This window comes from Zonotrichia albicollis, chromosome 13 (assembly GCF_047830755.1).
Source record: "Zonotrichia albicollis isolate bZonAlb1 chromosome 13, bZonAlb1.hap1, whole genome shotgun sequence".
Taxonomy (NCBI): domain Eukaryota; kingdom Metazoa; phylum Chordata; class Aves; order Passeriformes; family Passerellidae; genus Zonotrichia; species Zonotrichia albicollis.
The window spans coordinates 19253814-19281362 of NC_133831.1; the positions used below are offsets into that span (position 1 = coordinate 19253814).

General features: G+C 47.2%; 1 protein-coding gene across 4 annotated transcripts in view; it reads right to left on the reverse strand.

The window, feature by feature from the left end:
* ZNF423 (zinc finger protein 423) overlaps window positions 1-27549 on the reverse strand; it is a 281345-nt gene that overhangs the window by 220445 nt on the left and 33351 nt on the right. The window contains exons 1-2 of one of the 4 annotated variants that reach the window (XM_074551183.1): window positions 4945-5486; window positions 4134-4387 (exon numbers count right to left, since the gene is read on the reverse strand). The exons of the other annotated variants lie outside the window; for them this stretch is intronic. Coding sequence (XP_074407284.1) covers window positions 4134-4173 — 40 coding nt within the window. The 5' untranslated portion in view covers window positions 4174-4387; window positions 4945-5486. Of the gene's footprint in view, window positions 1-4133; window positions 4388-4944; window positions 5487-27549 lie in introns of those variants that run through there. 4 annotated transcript variants of the gene reach the window in all.

The following is a 27549-nucleotide window of genomic DNA, read 5'->3' on the forward strand; positions in this document are numbered from 1 at the left end:
TTGTAGAATGTACTGTTCCAGTACCTTCAGGTTCTTCTTTATCAACTGGGAAAAAAGGAAAATTATATCTTTAAGACAAGTATGAAAGACATTGTTACTTCCACAGTCAACTCTGTAACTGAGCTCCAACATTGTATAATTGACTTTGCAAGCAGAACAACAGCAATATAACAAAGAAAATGTCAGTGTTTTCACAGCGCTAATCTATAGCACTAGGAGGGCCTCCTGCTGTCAGCCAGAGCTGACAATACAATAGCTTTCAAAGGGATATTACCATCATGCTTTTATTCTTGACATCAATCAAGACAAAGAGAATCCTTTTCACAAGACATTCAAAATCAAACCTTTGTATGAGCAGATAGGTAAAACAGCATTCCTTTAAAGAAGATCATTCATAGCAATCAACTAATTGGAACTCAGCAAATGGTTGAAGTATTTTTATTTACTTTGCAGATAACGAAGTAATGAGCAGCCCCCCTTTTCTCTTCTTGACTGACACAAATGAGGCAGGTAGGGTGTGAATCAAAAGTTTCTATCAGCATTTTTTGCCAACAGAAAGCAAAAAAATATGACAGCAATTCTGCAACTTCAAGTAGGATAACAAATCTAGAGTTAATTAGTGCATTCTTTTGCAAAACAGTTTGATTACCAACTAGCACGTTTATGCACAGAATACCCCCGCAAGCTGACAGCAATTTGCAGAACTGTCAAATTCAGCAGCCAAAGTGCATCTGATGCTCAAAACCTTGCGCCAATGCGAGCCCAGTCCCACAAAGGGCAGTCCAGTAATGCCTCAATTACCATTACATGGGACTGGAGATCCACGGGTTGCCGTTATCCCACATCCCAGCACGGCACCCTCCAGAAGCACCTCCAAGCAGGGAAGCTGCAGTTTGACCAAGGGCAGGAAAGAAGACCTGCCCTCCTCAGCCCCCTGATGGACTGGGTGCCCCCCACTCCCTGCAGCAGCCAGCACCAAACAAACCTTTAAGGACGCCGGTGTTAATATCAGCTGTAATGGGGGACAAGACACAGTGCTTTGACATTGACAGCTGTGTTATGTTCTGGGGTTCAGGTCCACGTGGTTTTAACAACACTGAGCAAGGTATAACTCTTCCTTACAGAGAACTGAAAAAGCTCTCAGCAGTTGAGGTTACTGGCAACAGGGCAAGAGTCTGTGCTGAGGAAAATTACTTTCATGGGCTTCATCTGTGATGTGAAGTAAAGCTTCAGAAAGTATTTTACTTCATCATTGCTACCACCACACTGTCCCCTAAGTGTTTGTTTTGTAAACCATCAATACTCCCACTTTTATTCCATTCTCAGTGATGTGAAACCACCTTCCTTTAGGCCAGCATTGTCCCCAACTACCAGCTATAAGGTTAGTATCTTCAAGTTTGCACAAACTAATGGTCAAAACAAATCAGTGAATTGTATTGCAAATCATAAATCCCATGTCAGGGGGAAGCCCAGGGCTACTGCTGGAGTTACAGCTGCAGGAATTACTGTAAGTTTCTGCCAGGCTGAACCTGAGACCTCCTAATACAGCACAGGGGCCACCTGACCTGCAGCTGTGCTGGCATCCACTTTGGGTTTGCTATCACTTCATTTGCAATAACGTTCATCTAAGACTTGTCAACATTCGATACTTCTGTCAAAGTCAATCACTTCTTTAAAGTCAGCATTGCTCCCACTTTGAGAGCAGGCAACTTGCTTTTTGCATGCAGAATAATCCCTTTCATCACAGGCACAGACTGATCCTATTTTAGTGCATAATGTTTCTGAATGAAAAAGGATACACAAATCTCGTAGTGGTTAATAAATAGCAAAGCTGTTATACAAAGTGAAATAAAAGATTGAAAAGAGAAAAATGTTAAATTATTTTAACTCCTAAATGTCACACATATATCCACGTAATTTATGCTTGTTTTCTTCTCAGTTGAATTGGGAAACCTATGACCTCAGAGTGCCTTTATTTATTACATCTCAATTATTTCCATGGAAACGTGTACTGTGGCAATCTACTGGGTTGCCAGCTCCCTAGACCACAAAATGTATACAACGGACTTTTTACAAGCAGAAGATATGGGTGAATAGAAAGAAATGAAGAATTTCTTTATCCTACATGCACATATGAGCTGCCTCCTATTATCCAGAATTTCACCCAGATTCAGCTCATTCTTAGACTCCCCGTTAGGCAGCTCAAACTAAGACCTGTAATTTACATCCAGTTTTTGCTGAAGCTGGAAACATTTTTTTTGTGCCTATAGACCTCAGAAATATTTTGCATCTTTAAAAACTGGGCTTCATCCAACTCACTGTTGCAAAGACCTTCTAGATTTTTCTGCATTACAGGGATAATGTTTCTCAGCTGACTTGCCAGTAAGCTACCTATTTTAATTCATAAAAAGTGATCATGTAAATAGTGATCAGTTCTATATCAGAATTAGAGTCAAAATTTCATTATAAAGTATCAACCACTTGCAAGAGCTATTGCAGCCTAAAAGTAATGAGGAAGAAAACAAAAGAGTAATAAATGGTAAATATCTAACATTGTATGTCACAAGATGTCAAGGCTTACTAAGTGAGCTTCTAGAGCAAACACTGTTTGCACTGGCACAGAACTATTTCCTGAATGTTAAATGTGACACTTTAGCACAGGAAAATATTTTAAACTCCAGAGGCCTGGCCACTAAATGTGATCCCCTGATCTGAGAGAAGTCATGACCCAAGGCCTGCTCCACTGTTCTCAAACTGTGATTCTTTTAGTTTCAAACAATGTATTTCAGAGCATCCCCTAGAAATAGCTCTATCTCTGCCCTTTTTTCTGGCCAGAGACTGAAACATTCATCTACAAATTACTGAAGCAGCTCCTTTAGCAGATTGTCCGGGATTGCGGAGGGTCACAAAGCCACGCTGCAAACCTGCCCCACAGCACAATGGTGCTAAAAGGCGCTCTTAGTTTGGGGAAAAATTGTTAAGGGGGTTGTACAAAGATGAAGGACCGACTTTACAAAAACTTGATAAACATTTGAAGCACATACAACTTACACTGCAATCATCTATTAAAGAATGGATATTTCACAAATAATATAAAATGGCCCTGCATGGGGTTTCAATTTGTTCTTTAGCGGGTCGATTAACTGCACGCTAATTTTGTTCATTTACGAGTTATTTAATTACAAAAGCTTTGGACTTTTTGTTTCATCTTCTGGGCATCCAAAGTTCTGATCCTTTTGTGCTTCTACAACAAAGCCTCGGGTCCACTGAGTTTGCGACTTCTGCTTTGTGCAGAGGACAATAAAACCTTCCCCAACATCAGCTAACCTCCTCGTGGCTGGGAGCGAAAGGCTTCGGGAATCCCGCTTTCTCTCTCGCACCCATTCACTTAAAAGTCAAAAAGCTGGCAATGCGTGCAGTACGGCGCGGGGCTGGTCCCGGCCCTCCCTTTACGTTTCTCCAGCAGCTGTTTTCCTTACGGAGGTAAACAGGAGATTTTAAACACCGCTTCGCTGGGCACGGAGAAGAATACGCATAGTTTAATGTCTAACCTTTACTCATAAAGCCGTTACTAAATTTGGCCATTGTTTCTTCAAGCCCAAGCAAATTCTTAACCCCTATCTATCAAATCGGGTTTAATTCTCCCCTTCTTTCACCACCCTTACGCGCATTGGACAGAAGGAGCAAACAGACGGCGCTACTATTCCCAATCATAAAGGAACATTAATTTCGGGCTAACTGGCTAAAACACGAGTGAGCTCATTCCTCCCTTCCTCGGTCCGCCGATGCGCCACCGCACTCGAGCATCACCGCGAAACTTTCCTCCCTCCCCGCCTCAACGATGCCACCGGCTTCTTTCATCAATTATCGCGACACGTGTCGCGGGCGAGTCTCGGCCGGCACCGCGGTACCCACAGAGCCCCGGAACGGGCGGCGGGCGGGCGGATGCCCCGCGCAGGGACACGCCGTCGGTTCCGGGGGGGTCTCCGCCACCACCGGCCCGTACCGGGGGGGGATTCGCAATCCCCGCCAAGCCGGGCCCCGGCCCTGATTGGCCGCGTCGCGGCGGCGGAGGCGGCGGCGGCTGCCCGGGGCCGGGCGGCGGCGGCGGGGGCCGGCGGAGGATGCCTTACCTTTCACCGAGCGGGGCTTGGCTTGCTTCCTCCTGGACATGTCCGGGCGCCGTGGCTCGTCCTCCTCCTCCTCGTCTTCCTCCTGTCCCTTCCTTCTCGTCCTCTCCCTGCCTTCTCTCTCGCCCCCCCGCCCCCCGCACCTCCAAACTTTGCGAGGCGAAGCGGCAGCAGCGGGATCGATTATTTGATTTTCTCACTTCTTTCGCCTGTTGCAATGCGGCAAGTTCAACTCCTCTTTCCACCCCCTCGGGCACCTTCCCCCGGGGAAAAAAAAAAATTAAAAAAAAAAAAGAAAGAAAAAAGAAGAAAAATCGCGGGCGCAACAGTTGCAATATTTTTTTCCTTCTTGGGTTTTTTTTTTGTTTGTTTGGGTTTTTTGTTTTTTGGAGTTTTTTTGTTCCTTCCTTCCCTCCCCCCCCCTTGGATGTGCAAATTCTACCGACGCAAAGCGAGCCCGGCCCGCGCCCCCACCCGCCTTTTTGTTCTCTTTAAAGTTTGCAGGCGCCCTGCGGCTCAGTCCGGCTCGCACTTTCGGAATAATAAATTTTTTTAAAGGAGAAAAAAAATAGAAAAAAAAAAAAAGCAGCGGAGCCCTGTGCGGGGTCCCTGGCTATGGGGTGGGGGAGGGCGCGCGGCGAGAACTCAGTGTCTAAACCCACGAGGAGCTCCGGCCCCGGCAATCCGGGGCGCTCCGGGGGTGCGACCTTGTTGCGATTTTCCTAAATCCTCCCTCGGCCGCGCTCGGCCCCCTCCCTCCCTCTCTGCCCGCTCGCCCCCGGCTGCCTCTCCCTTCCTCGCCCCCGCCGCTGACCGGGGAGGGCGACGAGTCCTTTTTTATGCTGGCGGCGGGGGCCGAGGGGCGGCCGCCCCGTGTCCCCGGCGCGGCGCGGCCGGCCGTGCGCGGCGCGGAGCTGGAGCTGGGCGGGCGGACGGGTGGGATCCCCGCGGCCGGCCGCGCTCGCCGCCGCCTTCCCCTGCACGCACGCACTTCGCGGAACAAGGTAAGTGCTTCTTTGCATCGATGCCGGGGCCGCTAGCTGCCTCCATGGGTTATTCGCTGGAAGGTGGCACCGCTCCTGCCTTCATTGCTGCCGCTGCTGCCGCTGCTGCCCTGGGTTTTTATTTTCTTTAGCTCTCGCCAGCCTCCCTCTCTTTTCTTTGTCCTGGCTCCTTTTCCTCCTCCTGATCTTGCTGCTGGGGCTGCAGTGCAGACACACATAATAAAGCCAGGCTTGGCTGGAAATGTAGCTGAGTCCCAGCAGGAGGATGTGAGGAGTGGAGTCCCGGCGGGGGAGCGCTCTGATCCCGTAGGGAGCCCCGCGCAGCCTGCGCCGATCAGACGGAGAGAGAGCCAACAGCACCGAGCCATGGACGGCCCGGGAAATACAGCGGCCGCCCGCAAAACGCGGACCGCCGCCGCGGACCGGACTCGCGGCCGCGCGGAGCCGCCGCCCCCCCTCTCCCCCCCGCCCCGTCGGGTCCGGCCCGGCCCGGCCCGGCTCGGCTCGGCCGGCGCTGAGCCCGCGGCCCGGCCCGCTGAGCGCAGCCCCCGCACACGGGCCCGGCCCGGCCGCGCCGCCCTTGATCTGCACCGGGGCGGGGGCGCTGAAATCCCCCCCGAGCGCGAAGGGCGCAGCGGCCGCGGGGAAAGTCGCGGGCGGTTTTTAACTAACACACACACACACATACACACATACACACATACACACACACACCCCTCCGCTGCCTGTTTGTGCAGAGCTGGGAGGGAGAGTTACTTTACTCTGCCTCTCCTGAGGTGTTAAATTTAGCAGGACTGGAGTTGCCCACTGGGAAGGCAGCTTCTAGAAAAATCTGAACTTGTCATCTCACGGAGCACTTGGTGCCAAGTTATGAATGAAATTACTCAAAATAAACACTCCATCAGTTTCCTCTCCCGCTTAGACAGGGTTTGTTCATTTCACGGAGCCTTTACTGCTGCGTAAGAACGAGGTGCATCCAGCAGTTCATTCACTGTGCCCCAAGCAGCGAGTTAGGAATTGTTTCCGAGCATCCTCAGCCCGGCACGTGATGGCCCATGACAAGAGTCCAGCCGTGTATCTGGACATCAAAAGGGAAGGTGCTCTGAATGAAAGGAATGGGTTTTTGCCAAGATCCTGTGCAAGTAGCCGTGTCGGAGGAAGGTGCTGAAGCCAGGCCCCAGGGCAGCGGAGAGGCTGTGCCCAGCCTGCGGGCTTGCATAACCGGGGGTGCAGGGGGCTGGGTATAGGCGCTGCATTCTTGCTAGTGAGCTCCATCTGGAAAATATCCTCCTTTTTTCTTTTTTCCCCACACCAAAAGAAACCCAAGCAACTCAGGAATGAGTTTGTCATTTAATCAGGGAGTTCAGTATAGAACTGTAAAAATTTTCCTTAGTGCAGCAGCACATTTGAACAGATGTTTAGTGCTGATTTTCTGTTTTCTTAAGGTTTGACAGAAACTATTGGGTTTATTAATGTCACATTAAAGGTTTACAGTTCCCTCCTACTGTGTGATTCCAGATTGCCACCACCACAGACTGGACATATAGTAAAAAATGTTTCCTGTAATGCCCCTATAATCAAGGTATACTTCCTCCACCCCACTGCACTAAGTAGCAAATTGGGGGTTCAAAAAAGCATCCTGGAACAAGGATGGATTACTAAAGAGCCCATGGCCCCAATTCTGATTCCAATAAAAATGGGGATAACTCTTGTTGACACAGATTCACCACTATAAAAACAAATGTAGTAGCAGCTTCTGTAAAGAAATAAGGAAAGTTGACAAGGAGAAAAAAATGCTGTAATATGTATATGGTGAAAAACGCAGAATCCTGGTAAATTTGGTCAGCGTGACCCTAGATTAATATCCATTCAGCATCAGAGTTGGATCAGGAACTGAATTACTTCTGTATCCTTGTCTTATTGGAGAGGCTTAATCCCCAGGCTATCAACTTGTTTCTGTTCTCTCACTGGCCCAATGAATATTTAATTATTCTTACAAAGCAGAACAGCTTCAGCAGGACAGATTCTCATCCCAGAATGTGCTGGCGGTTGGGCACTCTCAGAGGAGTTCAGAGACCCAAATTCAAATCCCCATGCAATCAAGCAAAGAGGGGATTTCAATCTTAGTTTTACACATTCCACTTGGCAAGTAATTCCCAAGCCCCATTGCCACCCCAAGCCCCTTTGCCATCCAGCCCTCTATTCCCACATTTTCTACATTTTTAAAACAACTTTAAATCACACAATTAAAATGAAACAACTTTTCTCCATTTTTAAAATTCATCAGGAAATCTATAAATTTTCATTTTAATTTTTCTGTTGCCTTTTCTGTTGCCAGAGAGCCAGTGAGAAGGTTATTTGCAAGGCCCTACCCAGTTCAGAGCAAGGTGAGGAGCCCTGGTCTGAGCATCCCCAGCCCCTCCCATGAAAGTAGTTCAAGTTCAGTCCTATGGTTGTTGCTAAAAACAGCAGCTTAAAACACCCTCAAAACCAGTGCCTTCCATGGTGGCATCTGTTGAGAAATACCCAGTTTATAGCCAGTGATAAAGAAAGCAGGAAGGTAGATTTGACAGGAAAAAAATTATCTGTCTTTAAATGTAGCACACACATATATAATTATTAATTCATCCCTCTCTATTATCTTCAAACCCAGCAATACACAGATTTCCTCCAGGCCCTGCTCTGTAAGTACATCTCTGCTCTACAGAGTTTTCCAACATGTGCCTAAATGCTTTGCTGCTCTATTGTCACAACACATCATTTGTGCATCTCCTCCAGATATATGTACATAGAGTTTATGTGGTCCCACAGCCCCTCTTGAGCAAAGAAAACCCCCCATAACCCTGCTGGGCCCTGCAGAGAAATGCAGAGTTCACCCATCCAGGGTCTCTTCCCAACACCAGAACTTAAACTCATATTGTCATTAAAATAGATACATTCCAAGAGCACTAATAACAAGGGAAGACTTCACAGGCTTTATTAAAATATTTAAGGCAAGTGACACCAGCCTGTGTGCTAATCTAATAAAAATACATTTAATAATTTAATTTAATTATGGTAATTTAAGAATGCAATAAAAATATATTTTGAATCTCTTATCAATCTTGTTCCCTCACAGATGCTTTTTCTTTTTATTCTGGGGAATTTTAATAAAAGCACAAAGCTGAGACTGCCAGAGTGAGAGCTGCTCTCTCCGGGAGAGAACCAAGAGCCCTCCCGCAGCTCCAAATGACGTCCATGTCTCATCAGGTCGCTGGGACAATTTGGATGCCGGATTCTCTGCTTGTAACCCCTTTTGGGAATGTCATTGTTCTATATTATGCATGACACAGATCCTATACTATACACAAGGCAGCTGCTGGGGAGAGGGAACTAGTCCTGAGATGCAGAGGAGCCCCCCGAGCTCAGCATGGCTTGTCTGAACACAGGATTTGCTGGTGGAGGCATCCGCCACCTCCTGCATCAGATTCACCATCCGAGCCCCATGAGGCTGCCAGGGAGGCACCGAGCCCTGATCTGGGGGGACATGGTGGTCCCTGCCCTGCACTCCCTGCTACGCTGCTCCTCAAAGACACCAGGGCTGGTTTCAATGTGCTCCTTTGCTGGGGAACCATACACTTGCTTTTCACGCCAGCTAACTCAAGATGTTGATTTCATTTTGCTTTGCTCTCTTCTGCCACGTGCATGCCCAGTGAACACCATTTTTAAAGTTTGACGACTTTCAGGAAGATGCTATCCATAACAATAGTGACATCTGAGATAGTCCTACCCTGGCAGCCCTATAGGAAACTGATTGGGCTTTCTCTGGAAAATGCAGGCAGGACTACCAGCCTCTCTACAGTTATAGATTTATTTGCATTCAGTACTTAGAGCAAACCCCTATACATTTCTAAATATAGAGAATTATTTTGAAAGTGTTTCAGTATCAGTTTGCAATTACAAGTTATATAAAAATGACACAGTTGTGTAAAGACAAAAATACAATCTTCATTAAAGGGATGTTCAACAATAACTATGGGAGTTAAGCACCCAGTGAATCAGGCCTACTTTGAGAAAGCCAGCCTCAGTAAGGATTTAAACTTTGCAAAGTCAAAAAGAGGAGTATCTTCAACACATAAAAAGACTGAGAGGGTGATCACCCATTAGCAGGCAGCAGAGGGAAGATCACCATAATTGTATAGCAGCCAGTAAGAGTCAACCTATAATAAAGAATATATTATATGAATAGACCTAATTAGGAGATGCTGCATAATATCTAAAAAATGTGGCAAAAGGCTCATGTCCCAGAAAAAGCCATACTGCACAATCTGATCAGAACGTGCAGCTAAAAAGACCAGGCAAAATGAGAACTGAGCAGTGCCAAGACCTGGTACCCAAGGCACTTGTACCCTCACGAGCCCTCAGCACAGCAGGAGCTGCCATGGCTGAGGTCTGACAGAGGTGAGCGAACACCTGAGCTCTCTGGATGTGCAAAGGAATACAGGCACATGCAGGAAACTATTAAAGGACTAGATTATTCCTTAAAAGAGATAATGTTTTCAAAGCACACAGCACAATGCAATCATTCAGCAGAGAGTCCAATGTCACAGTGGATACAGCTGCAAGACAGTGTCTCTCTTTATTTACAGTAAAATATGTCAAATAGGGAACACAAAGGCAGCGTCGGGATAAACACGGGGCTGGAGCACACAAAGGCAGGCAGCATCCACAGCTCATCAGACAACCTGAATAAAAGCCCCGACTACAATACCAGCCCAGTTTCTATGGTGCTCTTGAGTTAAAGCCTCCAAACACTTTACATAAATAAATAACTGGCATCCCACATTTTAGATTTAAGCAAGGACTGACACAGCCTTATATTTGGGCTACAGAGCAGCAGAGGGAGGATGTGCACGGAAAGGAGAGGTGTCTGCAGGCAAGGCACCTGAGTACAACTTTGGGAAGTTATAGTGAAAAGAGATTGAGATGTTATCAAGAGCATTGAAAACGGAAGGGGAAATTTCACTGTGAAACACATTTTGGTAGGAACAGTATTAGGAACTTGTTTCATGTGCACATACCATGTGTACCAATATTAGTATTCATACATCTCTAATAAGCACAGCAATTTCAAACTCTTTTTCACTTGTGTATGGCTCTTACTTCCATCATTTTTTTTTTTTAGTTAAAGAAGTTACAATAGTCTGAAATCAAGATAGAGTAAATGGTGCAGTTAGTGAAATTTTTAAAAAAATACTATTGTACACTGGAGCTGAATTTAGCTCAAATATCACAAAATACTCATCTGTAGATGAATCATATATTCACCCCTCTCCATAGTTACAGTAAAAGTCATTACTGATAATAGAGCTAAAGACACAGATCCATGCAATGCCCTACAAATACAAGCAGGTATTCCATAGTTGACCAAGCAAAGTTTCTATTCATTTTGGCCTCTGTTCCAATTAGGTGAGGGAGTCAGGCAGAGGATCTGAACTTCCTGACAAAAACACCTTTAGCACAAAGAATATTCCAGGCTCTGCATCTGCCTTTTGAATATTTCTGTCATGAAAACTTAGTGATAATGTTACTTACTATCTTATGATGTTTAGTATAAGAAAGTATAAAGTTTCCATATTTTTATCACACCTCAGAGAAAAGTCTCTGTGAGCCACATATTCTGTGTTCTTTTCATTCCTGTTGGTCGTGGGTCTGTGCTGCTGTTCAAAGGACATAAAGAATTAAAAATACATTAAATACATCATTCATTTGAATTAGTTAAAAGTGGGTGAAGCCCTGGTGTAGGAAGGTGAGCTGGCCAGTGGAGGTATGCTACAGGTTCTCCAGCTGCTGGCTCCAGCACGGCCCCTGTCCCTCAGCCTCTCCTTGATGTCAGCTCAGCTCTGCAAGCTCCGACAAGGCATTTCTGCAATGAGGATGGGTCACTGCATCTCTTTCCCCGTGAGAGTAGTTCACTGTGCCCACTGAGACCCTTTCTTCCCAGGGTTGCGATCAAAGAGCTCATTCACTTTACCGGGCTTTGTTACTCGGGTGGAAGCTCCCCTTGTACTCAACAGGCATCTTCACTGCTCTCTGGCCAGCAGCGGTGGCAAAAGCCACGATATAGGGTTTATAATTTTATTCACATCTTTGCCAGCATTGCTGACTGGGATAATGTTGAGATACGGGGAACGAAGGTAGCTGGAATGACAAAGCTGGAGGAGAGGAGAGGCACAGCAAGGGCAGCACCAGGAGCTCAGCAAGGGGCTCCAGGAGCTCCAGGGCAAAGCACGGCAGCAGCCTTCAAAGCTGTTCCTTCTCCACCAGTACAAAGCCTTTTAAGTGCACTCTTTAAGTTGAATGCCGTGTACTTTTACATAACTGAAGGAGAACAAATACCCCATTAGCAGATAATTAGCACTTGGACTCTGAATACTTGTTTAAGGTATGGATCGACCTCCAGCATTAGGAGTGATTCATGTCCCGCATACATTCAGGCATCCTTGTTTCTTTTTTTGATTATAAATTTCTGTAGCATGTATCTGTGTAATGTTTATGAGATGTTCAGAATTACACTCCAGAGACAGAAGATTTCTCTACCCAGAGAAAAGTTTAGCAATATTAATAGCTAATAGTGGGAACATCACTTTTCCTTCCACCTTGCAGTCAAAAACTCCCATTCACATTAGTCCGGGATCATCTCTCGAGGTGGACGGTGGATTTTCTCAGCCATTAAGCCCGGTCCCAGCAGGGGTTAGGAAGTGCTGTGAGGCCTTGGGGCAAACTCACCCCGGGAACTGGACCTGGCGGCACCCACACCATGGAAACTCTCAAAATGTGGTATCAAAGGCTGCCAAACACAACCAGCAGTCTGGACCGGCTCCTATCACAGAGCAACCTGTCGCCATGGTCTGGACTCAGAAGCATTTTACATGGGAGGGCACAGCTCGTCTAAAAATTCATACGTTTCCAAAGGCTTCCACTCCACTGGTATTTTTGCAATAAAATAACAGGGAGAAGCGATCTCTCCCCACCTCTGTTTCCTCGTAAGTATGTATACAATGGTCCTTGAGCACATTTCCAATCCTAACAGCGTTACCCAGCTATCTACTACTGCTGCTCTGTCTATAAAAAGTGTGCACCAAGTAAAGATGCTTTGCACCAAAACCTTCTCACCCTCCAGATTGTCTCTGCCATGAAAACCATCACAGGCTGCTTTGGCAAGCAGTGGTACAAAACCAGTGCTCACAACTGCAGTACAGCATGTCCCAGCTCAGCCTGTCCCTGCCTGACATCCCTGCCCCAGGAGATGCTGCCTCTCCACCCTCAGAGCTGCTCATGGGTCCAGAAAAGCAAAGTCCAAACAGCGGCTTCACATTAAACCAAGCAGCTTGAGGACAGGCAGCCGAACTGCTGCTGTCACCTCCTCTTCCAGCTCCTTCCCACTGAACCGAAGAAAAGAAAACTGAAACACAAATCAAGTCCCATTCTACAAAATTAATAGTTTCCACTTGGTTCTTTTCTGTGCTTGCTTTCATTCTGTAATTACGCAAAAAGACACAACGTACTGCATGGTGCTATTGATTAGCAAAGCCCACAGCTGCACTGGCAGACCCGCAGGCAGTTTTGAAAGAGGCATTTTAAAGAAAGTTTGTTCCTTAATACCAATATATTTATGGTCCCTCTTCTGATTTGGTGTGATAACGTGGATGAGCTTGCGGTGGGGAGCAGGTGGCAGTGTGAGAACATGCAGTTTTTATTCCTGTAAAAAACTTCACAAGAAAGTTATCTCTTCACTATTGAATAGGAAATTATTGAATAGAAAATTATCTCATTGCTATTGAATTATGATGCCAAAAACCCAGGGAAAAGATCTCATTTTCTATTAAATTCACTAAGATTTGTCAAGTAGTTTCTATAGAATGTGCATAGGTTTCTTCAGACTTCTCTCAGTTTCATCTCTCCAGAGGGTTTTGGAAGGGTCAGAGAATATTTCCCTGTTATCAGGCAAATTGATGTTCTGATTAAATCCTGCAATTGGCAGTGTTTATTTTTCTCTTATTAGGACTCCTTTTGTAGATAGAAAGGAATAAGTCTTATCAGCCATAAGACTTACAGCCAGCTGGGCAAAATAGGAGAGGCCATAGGGTATAAAGAGAACTGGATTTGTTTACATTTATTTTTATGGTTGTATTTTAAAATCCTAATGCCCATTTTAATATGCATCAGTGCAAAATCTTAAAATACTTATAACAATATCAACTTTAAAAATTTGCCCTGCTGTTTATTTGGTTATCTTACTACGTATCTCAATACTATTGTTGTGTCCTCCAATCAGGCACCGAATGCCCAGGGTCCCGGTGTGTGGAATTTCTCAGAGGCGGGCACAACCATCCACGAAGGCAGCAGATGAAAAACTCCTGCTCCAGAAGCTTGCACACTTCTCTGGGCAACCACCACTGCTGTGTGGGCGACCAGGGGATTTCCTAGGTTGGCACTGCCATGAGGGTCCAACTGGAAGGGCACGGCACGGCTTGGCTCGGCACGGCACGGCAGGGCACGGCACGGAGCGCCGGGGCAATTCGAACATCGCGGCCGCCGGGCACGGCGGGCACTGCGGGGCCGGCTCTGGCGGCCACAGTGGCGGCTGCAGGGCTGAGTGTTCCTGCCCGCAGATCCCGGGGGAATGTGATCCCAAAGTGATGGCCATTCCCGGGAGCCATCGCCACTCGGGGCACAACAGAATGTCAGATCCTGACACGTCTTCTCGAGAGAAAAAGCACGGCTCCGTGTGGCCGCGCCGTGGGAAAGGAGCCCGCTGCAGCATGCGGGAGCCCGCAGCTCTGGTGCCGTGCCCAGCCTCGGGCGAGCGGCACGGAGGGGCTCCCGGCGGCACAGCCGGGGCGCGGGGCCACGCTGGGAGCAGCTGGACAGGCCACGAATTCCTGCCGGCGGCCGGCCCGGCGGGGCATAGCAACGGGAGCCGGGGGAGGAACGGGAAGCAGCGGGAGCTGTGAGAAAGCGAGCGGAGCCGCGGGGCCAGGCGGGGGCCGGAGCGGGGGCGCGGAGGAGGAGGAGGAGGCGGCAGGGGCGGCTCGGGCCCTCCCGCCGGGCACGGCTCCTCTCCGAACGCCCCCCAAAGCCGCCGGTTTGCGGCCGCTCCCGTTCGTGCCAACGTGCCCCGGGCTCGGCCCCCAGAGCGGCCGCGACGCGCACGGCAATGCCGCCAGCCCCGCAGCGGGGCACTGCTGCCTCCCCGCGCTGCCAGCCGGGGCACACAGCGAGTGCCCCCCTCCGGCACTGCTGCCCGCCCCTCACTGCGCCTCTCACTGCCTCGGCCGAGGCTGCGGAACGGCAGCGCTCCCCGGCCGCGGGCGGATTTTGAAGTGCCGTGGCCCCGGGGTGGCTCCGGCGTTCGGTGCAGCCGTGGCTGCTCCGCACAGGGTCCCCAGGGGAACCGGCCTCGCCGGGGGCAGGCATTGCGCAGCCACCGGATTTCATGTCACAAAGGATGCTTTACTGCACGGGTTTGTTCTTCTCCATGAGGAAAACGTTAATCAAAATGCAGAGGAGACACAATAGCTGTACAGATACATTAAATATCTAGTTACTACGCAATAAATAATTAATAAAGTTAATCAATTTCACCATACTCTGGTCAAGTAATACCCTTACAAGCAATCAATAGCAATAAGACATAACATTTGTATGAGCCTTCTCTTTTCTGTGTGATCATTAATAACCAACAGCAGAGCAGTCCTGATACCGCAGGCCAGCTAAAACTTCAGGAAGTTTCGATTACATCAATGATTCTGCTTTTAGTTTGTGAAATGCTCCGGAGGTGTCCAGCATATCTAACAGGCATATAGGCTGGGGTTTCCCAATGAATTTAGGGAAGCTAAATGCCAAGCTTCTCTTCACTTCCAGTGGAAATAAATTCCCAGCAAGTAAATTCAGGCCTTTTCAAAACTTTAGCATTCATATTTTGAAAGTTACACATTCACAGTGGCAAGTTTTTACCACTTTCCTAATTTTAGCTGCAAACAGGGAACAGGGCCCTCTCCTATGTAAGGAAAGCGGGAGGGAAAGACAACCTGCAGAAAATTGCTTATATGTACAAAGTTTACAGAAGTTTGGGTATAAAGTTTAGAAAACCATCACAATTTCTCTTCTGGAATTTGCAGCCATCTGCACCTGGCAGAGCTCTCAGCTGGAGGCTACCGCAGGGCTGAGTCATTTCAGAAGGTAGCAACAACTGGCCTGATTTCCTCAGGAGTTAAAATAGTTCCCAACACACAGTACTTTGTTTCTTGTCCAGCAATTTGGAGAGGGAGGTATGTCCTCCACAGGATAAGACATGGTGTGGGGGGCTGGTGCTCTTTCCAGGCCACTTGCCTCATTGTCCTGGGTGGGCACATGCACACAGGGGCTGGAGCCAGTCCCTTGGAGGAAACCACATCAGCTGCTGGCTCAGGTACTGCCATGGCAGGAGGAAAAAGACGGCTTGTACCTCCAGGGGTCAGTGGCACCAGCACTGAGATGGGTCCTGCCTGTGAGTCCTCATGCCCCTGCTCTGCCCTGGCAGTTCTGTATGTTCAGGTGCACCTTGCCCAGCACCACCACAGGGCTCCTGTCACAGTCAGGGTGGCACTGGGACAGGGGGTGCTCCCAGGCACTCTCTGCAGCTCCTCCAGTTCCTGGGAGCTACTAACATCAGTGTCAACAAGGAAGTTTGCCTCTTCAGGGTATTTTTAGCAGCTTCCTGCCCCATGACCAGAGGATAAAGGCAGCCTAGCTGGATGAGAACAGGTCACTGAGACACAGTGACACTTGGTAATGAACCAAGGCTTGCCAAGTGTCAGAGCTAACTGGGGCCTAGACTGCTCCTACAGTCCAGGCCACTGCCCCGCTTCCAGCCCATCCTTCCCCACTGCAGTGAGCTCCAGCAGCTTGTGAGGCTCCCAGTGCAGCCGTACCCCCATCAGCCCATCCTGGCTGCAGTGCTGAGCTCACAGGGTGCAGATGGCCACCTCAGCACTGAGCACTGGGGCCAGGCTGGGGCAGCCAAACTAAAGAGCCACAGGAGGAAGAACAGAAGAGCTTTGTAGAAATATGTATTTTTACATCAGAGTCCTTTGTATGTACAAAAAACCCCACCCTGCTGTGTTAGGAGAAAAAAGTCCTGTGGGCATTTCAGACCAACCTATTTTATTAATGCAAACTGCCAGATTCAACACGAGCCAGCCTGAAAAACAAGAGGCTGAGAAGGAGGAATGTATCCATGGTAAGCACTCGGCAGGCCCGTCACTCACATCACTCCTAGCTGGGAATCAGAAATAGAGGCAGGCAACTGATAGTGATGCAAAACAAAGATCTCTGTAATTTGGAGTGGGTTTTGCCCACTCTGCCTGGGGCTGTACTGTACCTGCCTTTTCTTACTGTCAAACGACCTGAGCATTCGTAGACAAAACAGTAACAGCAAACATGTTTTGGATGTGGAAAATATTTGTGCCAAGTGCTGCCTACATTTGCACACCTGAGCATGCAGACTCAGAGCACAGCTGCATGGGGCCATGGATGGGGCTGGCTGGACCTGTCCGCAGCACTGTGGGCTTTACACAGCCACTTGTTAACTGCTCTGTGTGGCATCAGTGTGAAATATTCATTTAGGAGTCCAGTGTGCAATTTCAGGAGATTTCAAATGACTTAAGAATAACTGCATATCAGAAAATGTCTATAAAATGAACTCTCAAGAAAAGATGTGAAAAAATTAAACCCCAAGTCATTAAATATTCACGGTGATGTATTTGCATCTGAAGAAGGCTGATAAATGCTGCTTATGAGCAGTTCAAATAGCAGGATGGGTTAAAGTAAAAAAGAATGTTAAACCCCAGGATATTAGCAGTCAGTAGAGGGAATTACTTGTGCAACAACAGGATAAATAACAGGTTAGGAAAAAAGATAAATGCAATGGGCTCATTCTGATGGCTATCTCTGGAGGTGCAGACACCAATCTCCAGGCAGAGCCAGAACTCCAGGTGCTCTCTCCAGGGACACACTGCAAGGAGCACCCATCTGCCCTCACAGGCCCTTCTCTTCCACCACCCACCTGAAGAAACAGGGTACCTTTGATTTCACTGCCTCTCTAATGCTAATGTCAGAAGTTGGTAGAGATATGCACACACAAAAGAAGGCTGCAGAGTCCCGTTTCACTATGAAACCGCTCCACAAATCCTTCTCACTATTTTTGTGAGGAGAAAATGTGTCTGTGAAGGCAGGGCACAGAGGACCAGAGCAATACTGGCAGAGACAGGAGCTGGAGCAGAGATGGAAGTTAGGCTCTGAAGTCAACAGAAGTGTGGCTGGGTTTTTGGTGAGTATTTTATGGCCTTGGGGCAGTGCCCCTCTGACTCTGTGTCCACAAGAAGTGAGAAGTGCAGTTACCTCTGAGAACTGCACATTTGAGCATATGCCATGAGGAAAACAATGCTCTTGAATCACTCTGCCTCAGTTTCACCAGGAACAAACCGAGCCAATAACTGCTATGTCTCTCTGGGGAATGCTCCATGATTTAGGCTGTATTTAGGTCATAAGAGACTTCAAAGGTCCTTTGAGCAAAAGCATTAAAGTGCTGCAAAATATGACAGGCACTGGTAGACAGCGGCCTGGCAGTAAGGCATTCCTGAGCTACAAAATTCTAATCTTGCCTCCCCAGATGATTCTATCAGCCCTGCAATCACTTTTGCAGCTCTCCCTTGAACTCTTCCTTGCTCTAGGTATTTTTTTGTACAAAATGGGATGCCCAGACCCATCATGCTCTGACCCTGATGAGACCCTGACACACTTGGGTGGTCGCAGGGGGGTGTGATCCCCAGCCCCACTGGAACCCCTTTCTCCCAGCGCCTGTGGGCTGTAATGATGAGCTGGGTATTCCTCAGGAGCCCAAGACTTCACATGAGGAAAAGAAAAATCTAAAAACTATTAGGAGGAGGTTTAGCCACTGTCAGAAGACAAGCCATGGAAAGAGCTGGCAAAGAGTGTTAATAAATATTTTAAGATCAAATAAACCTGACATCTTAGAGAGCTCTGGTCCATTATTTTTGTTCAAATTATATGCGCATCTTCTAATGAATACCTCTGCAACCATAAACACAAAACATAAGAGGGACAGAGAAAGAAAAATCTTGCTGAACAAGGGAGTTACAATACTGTAGGAATGCAGGAGTCTGTGATCTGCGTTATTTCTTTGCTTAAGGCCACCTAGCAACAGCACATAGGTTAATCCTCCACAGACTGAACAGACAGCATCAGCCAACAGGAAAACAAAACATCTCTGCTAGAAAAAAAATCAGAACAAGGATTACCCATTTGCAAGAGGGTTGTAGAAACAGAGAGCAACAAATAAGAAAGAGGTATACATGATACTCCTGCAAAAGGAAGATTTCCCTGTAAATAGAGTTATTGTCCACCTTGTTATTAAAAATACAAAAAGAGCTTTACAACATTTACAGAAAACCTCAGTGGGAGCTGCGGGAGCCCTGCTCCACAGGGAGCTGGGAAGATGAGCTGTGGTCAAGGCTGGTTGCCATCTTAGAGAGCGCTTTTAAATGATAAATAGAGTGTCCTCTAAAACAAAAAATAAACCTCTGGAGCCATAACCCTTCTGCCAGGGGCTAGCAGCACCTTCAAGGGCAGGTTCAGATCTCTACAAGCATCTCTTGGATGTTAAGGCATACCATCACTTTCTTAAAGCCATTGTTCGCAGTGACTCAGCCCACTCTCTTTGCAGCTCTGCCAGGCCCCCCCACACCAGGACATTCTGCTAAAGGGGCCTGGGAATACAGAATTCACTCACCAGGAGATTCCCACTGTGCCAGGGCTGCTCCACACAGCTGCTGTGCCCTAGAGAAGACAGCCTGCAGGGCTCGCTGGCCCCAACACCTGCTGTGCCTGCAGAGCCTGTGCTTCTCAGCACACAGGGTGGCCTTGGCAAAGCTGCAGCCCAGGAGCTGTGCTGTCCCCCTGACATTGCCATCCCTGCCACCCCCCTGAAGGAGAGCCACCAGGGATGGGATTTTGGAGGAAAACAAGGTGGGAGGCCATCGCTGCTTGCCAGCCTGCTGCAGTGCTCTGCCTGCGTTCCCCTGCCCGCCTCCCTCTGTGTCCCAAGCTGAGTGTCACCTGCTGCTCACCAGAGCAAGCACAGCCGCCACTGCCCCCAAGGCTGCTTCTGACCCAGCCTTTCCAAGGGGTCTGTGCAGCACAGCACACCCTCCTGTGCTCGCTGAGGAATGGCGGCCAATGTGGTGCCACATGTACCTGCGTGTCTGGGATGTGATTTATGGAGGGTTTATTGTTGCTCCTTTTCTGCTGTTCACCAACAGATGGTAGCAGCACTGCTGCTGTCATGCCAGGCCTGAAGCTGCTCGCAGCAGGCGATGACTTCTGCTCTGAAACTTTTCCTACTTGATGAAAAGTCATGCTTGCCCATCTCCTTGCCCCTCACTAGCTGCATCTGCAGCGCAAGTTCAGAGAGCACATTATCTTTCAGCACATCATGTTCTCAATTCAAATCTAGGGAGGGACATGGGCAGTTGTTGGGGTTGAATCTCTGTTCACTGAGGCTGGTGAGTCAAAACATGCTTGAGTACACCAGTAATGCCTGGGCCGAATGCCTCAAACCTCCTGTTCCGTGTGGGGCTGCAGCAGTGCATCCTATCTGGCTCTGCCCACAACATGCAGTTCCCAAATTGTGACCAACATTCAGCTCAAAGATGGGCATCTGCAAGACCCAAATTAATGAATTCATATATTATTTACAAATTTAATTCTTAGGTATTACTAGACAATATTCCAAGCATTTTGTGGCACTGGTTGCACTGGCCATTTGCACAGTCTGAGCCACTCACTGCCTCTGCTGGGTGAGCACCAAAGCCAGTGGAAACTTTGGGTAAGCAGGGTCTAGTTAAGATGGAGCTAACTACAGAGCTCGGGATTTGGTCTGCAGTGAAACTGCTCCACAGAAGAAAAACAAACTAAAAAACAACAACTCTGCTCCAGAGGCTTCCCCTAATTCTGTAAAGTGCTTTGAGGCTTGTGAGCAGCTCTGAATAATCAATAATACCATTAACAAAAAGGTGACCGAATGGCAGCTACCTCTGATTAAAACAGAGCCCTCAGTGTATTGCAGCAAACAGCCATGGAGCCATTTCTCTGATCAGGAGCAGGTCTTTCCTAGTGTCATATAATTCATGTTAAAATCGCAGCAATAAGGCAGACTGCCTTGCAGCTGTTCACAAGTCTTTGGAGGCTGCCATTATACTTCACCTTTTTAATGCTTTATGTATTACAGTTTTATTTTCACCTAAGGCTGTGATCCTAAGCTTCCTCACAGCCTTATCTACAACTCATATTTCAAAGCCTAATTTTCCTGCCCCCAAACGTAGAATAAAATAGCTTGCAAAAAGGGCTGCAAGGAAGCTGCAAGTTCTGCGGTTTTACAGCCCTTCTCCATCAGATCTGTATAGGTACTATTCCTCATGGAGCCAAAAACTTCCCAGAGAAGTACTATAGCTAGAAGATATTTCTTGACCTGATGTACACTTTGTCCACCCCAGCTGGTGGAGAGATTATGAAATTTTAATTGGACTGAGAGCAAGATATCACTATAATTGGAGCCCAAGTGCCTGCATGAGCCTGAGATCTAGGAGTTGCTGGAAGTCCTCGACAGTCACCAGCGGCCCCAGTGCCTGAACATGCCTGTGCCCTGCACAGAGACTGGTTCCCTTCCAGAAATAAAGGGTTTTGCAAAGGAAGAATGCCCAGGTTTCCTATCCAGGTTTCCACCTCCTCTGTGGTGACACAGCAGCACAAGAAAACATGAGAAGATCCCGGCTCATACTATCACAATCTCTTGGGAACATATGTTCCTTGTCACAAAAATGCCTCTCTGCTGCAGTGCTGGCAGTGGACTCTCACTGCAGTGAGCTGTGATTTCTTTCTCCAGTGCCTGGCTGGCTGGACAAGCCTACTGCAGCTGTATGAGCACAGTGGTGCCATGGCAGGCACAGCTTGCCCTGCAGCACAGCATCTCAGATCCATGCACTCGCTGGTTTTGTACCCCCTGATGAGATATAAACCAAGGACTGACTTCCACCACCTCCAAAAGGCAGTCAGGGCCATTGGTTGGAAAAGCAGGCATGCTGGAGGAATGCAAATGGTGGGATTATTTACTATTCACATAGGTGCTCAGCCCTTAGCATGTTGCCTGGCTCCATGTAATCATAAAAATCACTCAGCTGAGTCAGTGATCTAAGTGTAGGCCTCAGCCCAGGGACTCATGTTATCCCAGAAGGTCTGTGTTTAAACAGTCATGCCTGGATGACACTTGCTCTCACATACACTTTTTAAACCTTTGCCAGACAAGATGAGAGATCATCCTGCATATGTCATATATAAAATAAGATCTTGGTCTTCCTTGGAAGCCCACGCTGAAAAATCTTCAGGAAAACAGAGTGCCTGAATGCTTTGCAGAGGTTGTCTTAAAGGTCATTGCAAACATGTTGCATAACATGTTCTTTTGCCTAGGGAAGTAGAAATCCGAGCTTTGAGGCAGCCAAGTGCTCCCCCTTCCTAACAGGCATCTGCTAATAGAGCAGCCTGCTGTGCTCCCCACTCTGGCCATCCCTGCTGGGAGGGGCTTATCCCACTCCTGCTGCTCTGGGAATCTCCACTCCTGACACCAGCACTAAGGAGGTGGCTCTTGTTGAAACACCATCACTTTATAGTGCAGCTCAGCAAAAACTTTGGCTTCCTTTCTACCTGTGATGCCATAAAACCTCTGTGGGCAAACAGCCCCATGTCAGGGTAAGGAACTGTCTTTGCGAAGTGATCTGGTTGGCAATGGTCTTTGTTTAGTCCAGTGTGAGACACAGGAGTCAGAAACACCTTGTCTCCTTGTGGTTGTGATAGGCCCTGCTCACATGGCTGTCTGGTGTGTGTTCTTTGAGGGACAGGTGCTGCCACAAAAAGGCTCTGACACCACTGATGGGCTGCGCAGGTCATTCATTGTCCTAAGAAAAGGAGTATTTCCGAAAATACAACAATGAACTGGAGAAGCAGAGGGACAATTTAAAGTTTTTGTGTTGTGCAAAGGTGTTCTAGGGGACACCTGAGCACACTTCCTGTTGTTTTGAAACCACTGGACAAGTTCCTGGCCCCAGCTAAATGAAATGGCACAAGGGGGCTCCATTCAGGCTTCACTCAGGTCTCTGGCACCAGCAAGAGAGTGTGCTTGGGGACTAAGGATGAAATTTAATTTTGCTTATTTGCCTGATCTCCTTTAGCATTAGGATTGCTAAAAAGAGAAAAAAAAAAAAAAAAAAAGAAAGAGGCACTTGAAGAATGGACTCATATATAGCATATATATGTTTGCCTCATATATAGCATTCATTGAAGCACACCTGGGAACAGATGTATGACCATAAGGGATGGATGACCCATCCTATTAAGTGTTGGCTTCCTCCTCACACTCTCACTTCCCTGTGGTCCACATCTCCCATTACATCCCAGCAGAGCTGCAAACCTCAGCACCAGGCACAGCTAGGCCATGCTCTGCCCGCTGCCCCCAGCCAGCTCCAGCCCACCTGTGTGGCAACCACAAAAGGAAAGCAAACAAGATAATCAAAAGAAAATGCTTCGCATTTTAGTTGCAGTTTTCATCTGAACAAAGCATTTTACAAGCCATGCTGAATTCAATTAACAAAGCCTTAATCTCTTAATTCATTAAAAAATAGACTCTGCATTATGATCTCATAATTGAAATAAAGTTACAAGACACTGACTGAATTCAATTTCTTCTCACTTTTGTGAGCAAATTAATGAAAAAGAGTATTAAAAACCCAAGTCTGTTTTGAGTGGGAAGGGAAAGAAATCCACTTCTTTGTTATAATGAGCTATCTATATTTCTGCTAAAACCTTCTGCAGTCATGACATCCAGCAGGCATACTCTGTGAATCTGAAGGCAGAATGAGGTCCCTGCCCTGGGAGCACAGTCCCTCATTTGGGAAGAAAGCGGCCTGGAAGCTCTGATCCGCAGCCAGCGCTCATCCCGCGGTGTCGGGGTGGCCCCGGAACAGGCCTGCCCAAGCAACCAGGGACCAAAGGCAAACAGTACCAAGCCCCCAGTTAGCATAAATAATTGGCTTTTCAACATGAAGGCTCCCACAGTGACTTTCCCATCGAGGAACTACGTGCTACTAAGAGAATTAGAGGTTGAAGGTTCATTACTGGGACAAGTAGAGCACGAACTTTTGCAAAATGCCTCATCGATTAGCATCATCTCTTGACCTAAAAGAGAAATTCTAAAGGGAGCTCATAGAAAGTTGATTCCTGCTGGGATTTATTACTATTAAGTATTATTACTATATTTATTATTATTGATTTTGGCTCATTATTTTCCTTTATAAAAGGAAGAAAAAAAAGAAGAGGAAAGAAAAAGAAGTTCAATGGGCTTTTCATCAGTCTGGCTTCAGGTAAGGCTACTCACATTACAAGGCAAAATAGAGTTGCACATACAGATGCTATTAATACTTCCTTTCTAATTAAATTCCACAAGAAATTGTGCAGGATATTTTTGTCCCCATACTCATTCTAGTCCCATCATCTTTTGATTAACTATCCTCATGCACTAGGAATTAAGGTGTGACCTCTAACTTTTTTTGAAGAGATGTGCTGTTTTTAATATTAACAGCTCCATCTTTTCATTGTTCCTTGAGTAGGGTTGGGAGGAGAAATATAATTACACACAATGGGGGTATAATTCATACATTAGAAGTGACATTAAAATGATAGGTAGCAAAATATAACAATGTAACAGCTTGTCTGTCACTCTCATGCATTGCTGGCACCCTCCAACCCCATTGCAAACACATCCCTGGAGGGAGACAGGAGTGAGATTAACACCAGCAGAGACCTCCCGGTGCCCGGTGCCACGGGGCTCCAGGCAGGGATATCCAATTTAAACTCCTGGCAGGTCTCTGCTTCCTGCAGGTGCCACATCCTCGAGCTGCCTGCTGCCCCTGCCCACACCACCGGCACCTGTGGGTCGCTGTCCCAGCGAGAAACCGCCCCTTCAGGAGCATTGCAGACTCCTGAAGCAGAATCCCAGCGCTTCCATGGGGAGATAATGTTATACACTTTGATGCACCTGGGGCATGGCAGGCCCTCCTAACTAGCACACTTAGGAGGAGAGCAGCTCTGCTGTCTGCAGCATTCCTGGAAAAACAATCTGGCCCTGGCAGCGAGGCAGCCAAGCACCCATCAGTGGGGAGCACACCACAAGGACTGTTTGCACAGAGCCAGCCTGTGGGCACCAGCTGCCCACGAGGCAGGGGATGATGCCTGGGCTCACCTACAGTGACACGTCTGGCCTGGCAGATCGTGTGAGCTTTGCCTGCCTGCAGAACCTGCAGCCCAGTTTCACTTGCACTGCTTATACACGGCTGAAGAGAAACTGATGCAAACCCCAAGCATGCAAATCTGGGGAATTTTTTCCTGCTTAGCTGCAGGGTACTCCCTGTCAGCATAACCTAAATGCAAAACGCTGTTTGGAAACTGAATTAGGGCATCATCAATGTCCAGCACCCTCCCCCTCCACATGGCTGCCAGGCACCCTCTGGGGCCCCTGCACCAGCTCGCAGGCAGATGGGCTCATGCTGATCTGCCCTAATGTGACCCATTTGGGCTGAAGAGAATGAGAAAACATCCATGAGGGTGGAACCAAGACCCCAGGGAAGGGGGGCACAGTCTCCCCAAAAGCCCAGCTGGCTCTGGAGGAGGATGCTGTCCATGGACAGGGGAAGCTAGAGCTTAAATGGTCTCAGTGTATGCCTTCCTCAGGCCACAAACAGCTTTCTTCTGAGCTCGAGTGCTTTGGTTAATGATCACCATGCTTTATCTAGTTTGAAAATCAAATTAACTTAAGCATATACTCATATTTAAGTGTAACTGACTCCTTGGTTTATCCCCACAAAGAGAAATCTGCAATTACTCCTCTCTTGATAACCTTCCTGTGACACTGGGGCCATGCTGCCTCTCCTGCTTGAGCTTCACAGAGTCCCAGACTTCATAATCCTCAAACACAAATAGTAGATGTTGCTTCTGACAGCCATTAGCTAACCTACAATTAAAATTTTTTCAGGTCCAGTTTTGAGACCTGATGGTCCTGATGAATCAAATACAAGTATAAAAATATCAGTGCTGTTACTGGGTGATTCTGAAAAGGTGCAGCTCCATGTGGAGAAGAATGTGAAAATCCAGAAATATTCAGCCTGAAACCTTATACCAGCAGTCAGCAAAAGCCTAGCAGCAGGAGCTGCACTGTACTCACAACATTCTAGGTAAAATATGCAAATTGTTCACTTTTGTCTGGATAGTGAAATGTGTATTTTAAGACCAACCTGTTTTGAAAAGCACCAGCCCTTCCTGCGCCCTGCTTTTTACACCCACAGGGCTCATTTAGACACCAGTTAACTAACTGGGAGGTCAGACTGTTGGGGCTCCTACTGCAGTGAGCAGATTTCCTGCCCTTCATCACTCTGCAAATGTAACTGCAAGATTTTTGCCATGGTTGTATTTGTTTCAAGGAAAATGGGTGATGGGAGGTCTCCACAGCCAGAGTGCACACCTTGCTCTCTCCAAGCCCTTCCCAGCACTGCCCCACACCTCAGGCCTGCCAGCTCAGCCTATTTCTCCATGCACAGGAGTTGCTTTCATCCCCACAACGTTTTTCTGGTTTTGCCTTTTTTTTTCCCTTTTCCCACCATTGAATATTTTAGTTCCATTCTTCATGACTCTTCACCATATAAACATAAGGAATTAACTGGCACCAGAAGCAAGGTTTTGCTATGTTAATTACAGCAGCCCCAGTTCTTTTGGAGCAGTGTGGAGCAGCAGCCCCAGTGGAAAGCAGATCACCGACACGGTGCTGCGCTTTCTCAGGCTGTGGCACCAGGAGCCACCCCAAGGAATTAGGTTTTCTTGATGTCTAAAATTAGCTGGAGAAAATAGTACTTGCCATAGTGGCTACCCCAAATAAAAGCATCAGATGCTTCCTGTGGCAGAAGTGTAAACCAGATCTGTGATTTCTACAGCGAGTGAACGCAGTGTCTCTGTGTCACAACAGCCTGCCTGAAGAGTAGGACAAAGGTGACTGCTTCAGCATCCATCCCTCCACCTGGGGCCCCATCCCACATGAGGCACTGCTTCACTCTTGGCTAGTCCTCCCCAAAACAGGGAATGAGTCTTAGTCCTCAGGTACACTCAATATTAAATAAAATCACTTTCCAGGTCACCATGACTTTCATGTCAGCTGGTAAATTGTGGTTATAGAGGTAAGAGCAGTCACTGATGTGTTGTTTCAGGTAGCCACACACAGAAACTGAAATGACCACATTGGATAAATGGGCTTCACGTTAATTTCCGGTAACCTTCAGAATGGTGAGACTGAAAAATAATGCACTCCTGGAAAATTTAGGACAGTTGGGATATGAGGTTAAATTCTGTGATTTATAGCCAGCTGCAGTTTTATGCAGTCTTTGAATTAGATTCTATTTTCCATGGGCTGCTGCTTCCTGCAGCCTGCATCCTTGTTGGCCAAAAACGTGAAAGGACGGTGGCTCTCATTTTGAACATTTCTGGATGTGAGCTGTTTTTTAAGCAACAAAAATTAAAAATATTTGGGTATGCATTTATCCCACAGCATTAGTTCTTCTTTTTCCTCATACAGTTATACCCACCATTCTCTACAATTTCCCACTCCTGAATCCTGCAAACCCTAAGGTAAGACTATTTATTGGTATCCATACCATGGATAGACCTTCAAAGTCCCATACCATCATCTGATCCCAGTGCCCCAGGAAGCCCTACATGATGGGCAACTGAGTATGATTGCACAGCATGGGGAGTAACAAACTACACCCAGCTTCAAAAAGTTATATTACATTAAAGGCTAAATCTGTCTGTTTGTCTTCCTAGTAATTATTCGAAGATATTACCATGACACTCAGGAAAACAGGCAGCTAGAAATTCCTTGGTAAATTATATATATAACATTATCCTTTTAATAAACAAAATATTTATATAGTCAAGATATTTTTGAGCCTTATGCTTCTATTCTCCATGAAGACTTTACCTGGATATGCACATTTTCACATTTTATTATTAACATAAGATTTAAGTGCATATCTAAGGGTTTAACAGTGCAACTGGAAAGCTCTCCATGGACCATGAGTCATTAGCTGCAGCTTACAGCAGATGAGCACTGAGCCTTTGGAGTAAAAACCAGGGGATTGTGCTTATTTGGGGTGGCTTGCAAGCACTGGAGGGGAGCAGTGTTGCAGGGTGCAGGTCTAGTACATCAGCCCCAAGGGATCTGT